Source organism: Gymnodraco acuticeps, unplaced genomic scaffold (genome assembly GCF_902827175.1).
Source record: "Gymnodraco acuticeps unplaced genomic scaffold, fGymAcu1.1, whole genome shotgun sequence".
In the NCBI taxonomy this organism is placed as follows: domain Eukaryota; kingdom Metazoa; phylum Chordata; class Actinopteri; order Perciformes; family Bathydraconidae; genus Gymnodraco; species Gymnodraco acuticeps.
The window spans coordinates 2,622,953-2,627,500 of record NW_022990341.1 but is presented as its reverse complement, the minus strand read 5'-3'; the positions used below and the strand labels follow the sequence as shown (position 1 = coordinate 2,627,500).

Here is a 4,548-nt window from a genome sequence, read left to right as displayed (position 1 = left end):
TCATGTCTGGTCTCCTTCTGAATGAGCGCTGGAGAGACGCTGCAAGGCATGTTCCCTGTTATTAGGAAGGGGCTTGCGGGGGAAGCGAAAGGGCAGTGGTGCCACCCAGTGGTTTTCATCATCCATATACACCTCGTTTTCCATGATTCGGAGAAAGACCTTGTCATCCACAGACAGGGCTGGTTTGTCGTCATCAGGTGTTTTTCGAAACACACTTTCTCCTATACAATCTAAACTTCCATTAAGGACGTTTTCCAGGCTGTGAGATGGGGCTGGAAGATGATGCTTGGCTGGACCATTTAACCTCTCCTTCACCTGAATGCTGTTCGTGCACGGCTTAAGAAAGGATGGGCGTCCATTTTGAAGGACATGGGTCTTGTAGACGTTGACATTGTTTGAATTGTGAGTCCCATCCAGGCATATTTCTCCAACTATGACCCAGCCAAGGTCAAGGCGCTGGGCGTAGGGTGAGTTGTGAGGCCCGTTACACTGTTCACGCACCTTATGTAGACGCAGAATGTCTCTTCCGAGCAGAAGGAGAATAGGAGCATTGGTGTCGAGGGGAGGAATCTTGTCAGTCACTTGCCTGAGGTGTGGAAAATACTATGTGATCTCCGGAGTGGGAATCTCTGACCTGTCGTCAGGCAAGTTGTTACATTCCAACAGAGGAGGGAGTGCTGCTTTAGTTTTCCCATCAAGCGACTCCACTATAATGTTGCATGCTTTTCTTCCTGCTGTCTCCACTTTGCCTGAGCATGTTGTTAGAGTATAGGGAGATGCATTGCCATTCAAGCCAAACAGATCGAAGAATTGTGATTTTGCTAACGACCGATTACTTTGATCATCCAGCACTGCATACACTCTGTGTGACTTGTTGGGATAATCAGCCTGGTATACATTCACCAAGCAGATTTTCGAGCATGATCTGGGCTTGGGAGCACCACAGCAGATTTCTGTACACATGGAAGTTACTTCAGGTGGCCTTTGTCGTCCAGACTCGCCGCTTTGCTCATTCTCAGGTCTAAACATACCAAACGACCAAGGAGCTGGACCAGGATGCATGGCTGAGGTATGTTTGTCACTTTCACACTCCTTGCATTTAAGTGTTGCCTCGCAATCTTTGGCAATATGCTTTGTGGATTCACAACATCGAAAGCAGATGGATTTCTCCTTTAAATAAGTTATTCTCTCATCAAGGTGTCTTCCTCGAAACCAACGGCATTTTGACAGTGGATGAGGCTTGTTATGCACTGGGCATTGTTTGTCTGGTTCCTCTGTCTTGATAGCTGAGCCAGACTGTGAGGCAGAAGCAGTCACTTCAGTTTTCCTAACTGAAACAGCTGTTCTCGGAGTGTATTTAGGTATTCTATCCACTCTAATGTCACTTTGGGAAGAGGAGAGACTGAATGCAAAACTTGGATCATTTCTGATCTTTGCCTGGGCACATACAAATTTCACAAAGAAGCTGAAAGGTGGGAAAGGCACAAGATAATCTTCCTTATACCTGGAGCCTTGCGTTACCCAGCGCTGTAGATTGTAAGGAAGCTTTTCCACTATTGGATTAACACCTCTTGCAGTGTCCAAATATGCTAGGCCAGGCAGGAATCCACCAGATTTAGCGGCATCTATCTCCAGTAGCAAGTCACCTAGCTCTCTGAGCTGGTGGATGTCTTTGTTTGAGGTGGTTGGAAATGTCTCTATTCGTTTTAGAAGGGCATTTTCGATCACCTCTGGGCATCCATAACATTCCTCTAAGCGCCGCCATATCATACTGACACCTGCTGTGGGGTTATGAACGTGCACTGACCTTATCCGCTTTGCATGTGCTGCTGACTCCGGTCCAAGCCATTTGACAAGGAGGTTGAGCTCTTCGTGGTCAGACAGATACAGCTCCCTTGTAACTGCTTGGAATGATGATTTCCATGCCCAGTAATTTTCTGGACGATCATCAAAGGCAAGGAGCCCAGAACTCACCATCTCTTTTCTCACGAGATACTGAGCAAGATCAGGAGTATGAGGAGTTGGAGCTGAGTAGTTATTTGGAACGAATGCTGGAGAGACAGGAAGCGATGCATAGTGTAGGTCCTCAGTGGGTTTGTGCTCATCTGCACCCTTGTGTGGCCAATGTATGCCCTGCTGTCCGTTATTGTGAGAAGTGAGTTTCTGTGTTTCCACGTTTTGAAACTGTTGGTGAGTGTTTTGTAAAAATGAATGTTTATCAATGTATTCTGTTGTGCGTCTTGCTGGATCCTCCTGAGCTAAATCCTGTAACTCACCAAGATGTCCTTCTTCCAAATCTGCTGCAGCTGCTTCAAATATGGCTGCCTCTTTAGATGCGGCCACAGCTTTACTTTCCAGCTTCAAAACATAAAGGTTTGCCTCCACCTCTGCTTTCTGCCTCATCATGGCTGCCTCCCTTTCTGCGAAGGATACCTTTATTTTTGCTGCTTCGGCTTTAGCTCTTGCCCTTGTCGCTGCAGCACTGGCAGATGACTTGCTTGACCTTGTTGATGACCTGTGACTTGAGGCCCGGGACCTGGTGTCCACAGACCGGAGTTCTTCTTCCTGGTCATTCATCGTACTGCTGTCTGATGAATGAGTCTTTAGGTTGAAGTAGTAGCGTGCTGATCACAGAATTATTTCGCTGCCTTTCCAGCTGAGTAGTGTCTTTTTACTATTCTGCCCTTGCGTATGCATCGCACTGCATAGCTTAACAGATAGCAAAGACTCAGAAGACAGTTGTTGAGTTGACCATTTACTGAGGCTTGAAATTGTAAAACTGCAAGAATAAACAGAAAAATACAACACAAGTTACACAATTGAAATAATACATGTGCAACATAATGCAAATAGAGTGCAGTATAATCAACAGCCTATGCTAAGAATGAGCCATGTCCGTTAGCTTAGCAGCTAGTTAGCTTAGCTTATCTTACACATTGAAACCACACAATCAATTAAACCACATTTTTGAAACATAACTTGGCACACAGGTAAGTTTGTATACTTACAGACAGATCTACTCCAAGGATTAAAACAAAAATGATATGTGGCATAGAACTGAGCTACGATGTGCTCTCTGCCAATACACTATGGTGTCAGAACATCATAACTTTGACAATCAATCAATCAATCAATCAATCAATGTTTATTTATATAGCCCAATATCACAAATGTTACATTTGTCTCAGTGGACTTTACAGTTTGTACAAAATATCAGTATGACAATACGACACCCTCTGTCCTTAGACCCTCACATCGTACAAGGAAAAACTTCCGAAGAAAACCCACAGTTTAAAGGGAAAAATGGGAGAAACCTCAGGGAGAGCAACAGAGGAGGGATCCCTCTCCCAGGACGGACAGACGTGCAATAGATGCCGTGTGTAAATTGAAAAGATAATACATTTGCAACATAGGTAGTCCAAATGTTTGGAAATGCATGTGTGTATAATAGGAAGATGAATCCACGAGGATATCCATCCAGGACCTATGATCCAGGACCACAGCCACGACTCAAGATCCAGGACAGAGGAGCGCAGGATCATCCATGACTCCGGATCCCGGCGTATACAGACACCAAAAAGAAAGAAATTTGGGGAAGCTGGGTTAATCGGAACATGAGAGTACACAAGTATAGACAGAGAGAAGGAAGAAGTAAGATGTCCCCCGACAAACTAAGCCTATATCAGCAAAACTAGGGGCTGAATCTAATCAGCCCTAACTATAAGCTTTATCAAAAAGGAAGGTCTTAAGCGCACTCTTAAAAACGGATAGGGTGTCTGCCGCCCGAACACAAACTGGAAGCTGATTCCACAAATGTGGAGCTTGATAAGAAAAGGCTCTGGCTCCCATTGTACTTTTAGAGACTCTAGGAACAACCAACAACCCTGCATTCTTGGAACGCAATGCCTAGGACAGTAGGGTATAATGAGTTATTTAAGGTAAGATGGCGCCTGCCCATTAAGGGCTTTGTAGGCGAGAAGAAGAATTTTAAATTCTATCCTGTGTTCTATAGGGAGCCAGTGTAAGGCAGCCAGAACAGGAGTTGCAGCATTTTGAATCAGCTGAAGCGACTTGACTGACAAGAAACTTTGAAAATGGTTATACAATATATCTGGTTATACAATATATCTGAAGATATATAGGAACGTATGAGATATTTTCAACACTTTCTGCAGTACGCTTCAGTGGGCCTGAAGGTTCTCATTTGACCAACCAATCTCAGCAGCTGGCAAAAGAAGACTTGCTTGTTTCACGTAAAATGTGATGAGATCAGAGGCAAATATCTAAGGCCTGTGATACTTTGAAACTAAACTAATTTAAATTGAATTGAAACAGTGATTTTGACAGCAGGAAGGGGGAGTAAAACAGTCCGAGGGGTCTGTGCCACTCCACTTGTTCAAGGCCAAAGGTCCGCTGAGCCCCTGCTTCCTCACGTGGTAGTGGATCGCCGGAGCTGTATTAGATTAACATTAACATGCTTATTGTAGTTGTAAGTGCAATGTCTTGCAGCCTGTAGCACCATCCTTGATGGAGCATATGTGTGGGCTG

At 44.6% G+C, this 4,548-nt stretch overlaps 1 protein-coding gene across 1 annotated transcript; it reads right to left on the bottom strand.

Moving 5' to 3' along the window:
• Positions 1-3,076, bottom strand: LOC117550916. Its single transcript, XM_034223514.1, has 3 exons — positions 3,009-3,076; positions 1,298-2,779; positions 1-586 (listed from the first exon to the last, which is right to left on the bottom strand). The coding sequence occupies exons 2-3, from the start codon at positions 2,575-2,577 to the stop codon at positions 1-3; spliced, it is 1,866 nt and encodes a 621-aa protein (XP_034079405.1). The 5' UTR covers positions 2,578-2,779; positions 3,009-3,076.
• Positions 3,077-4,548: the final 1,472 nt, after the last annotated feature.

Coding starts and splice junctions, on each gene's coding strand:
- LOC117550916 (XM_034223514.1), bottom strand. CDS start 2,577: ATGAATGACCAGGAAGAAGAACTCCGGTCTGTGGACACCAGGTCCCGG. Junction 587..1,297: donor GTGACTGCTTCTGCCTCACA/GTCTGGCTCAGC, acceptor TCCACACCTCAG/GCAAGTGACTGACAAGATTC.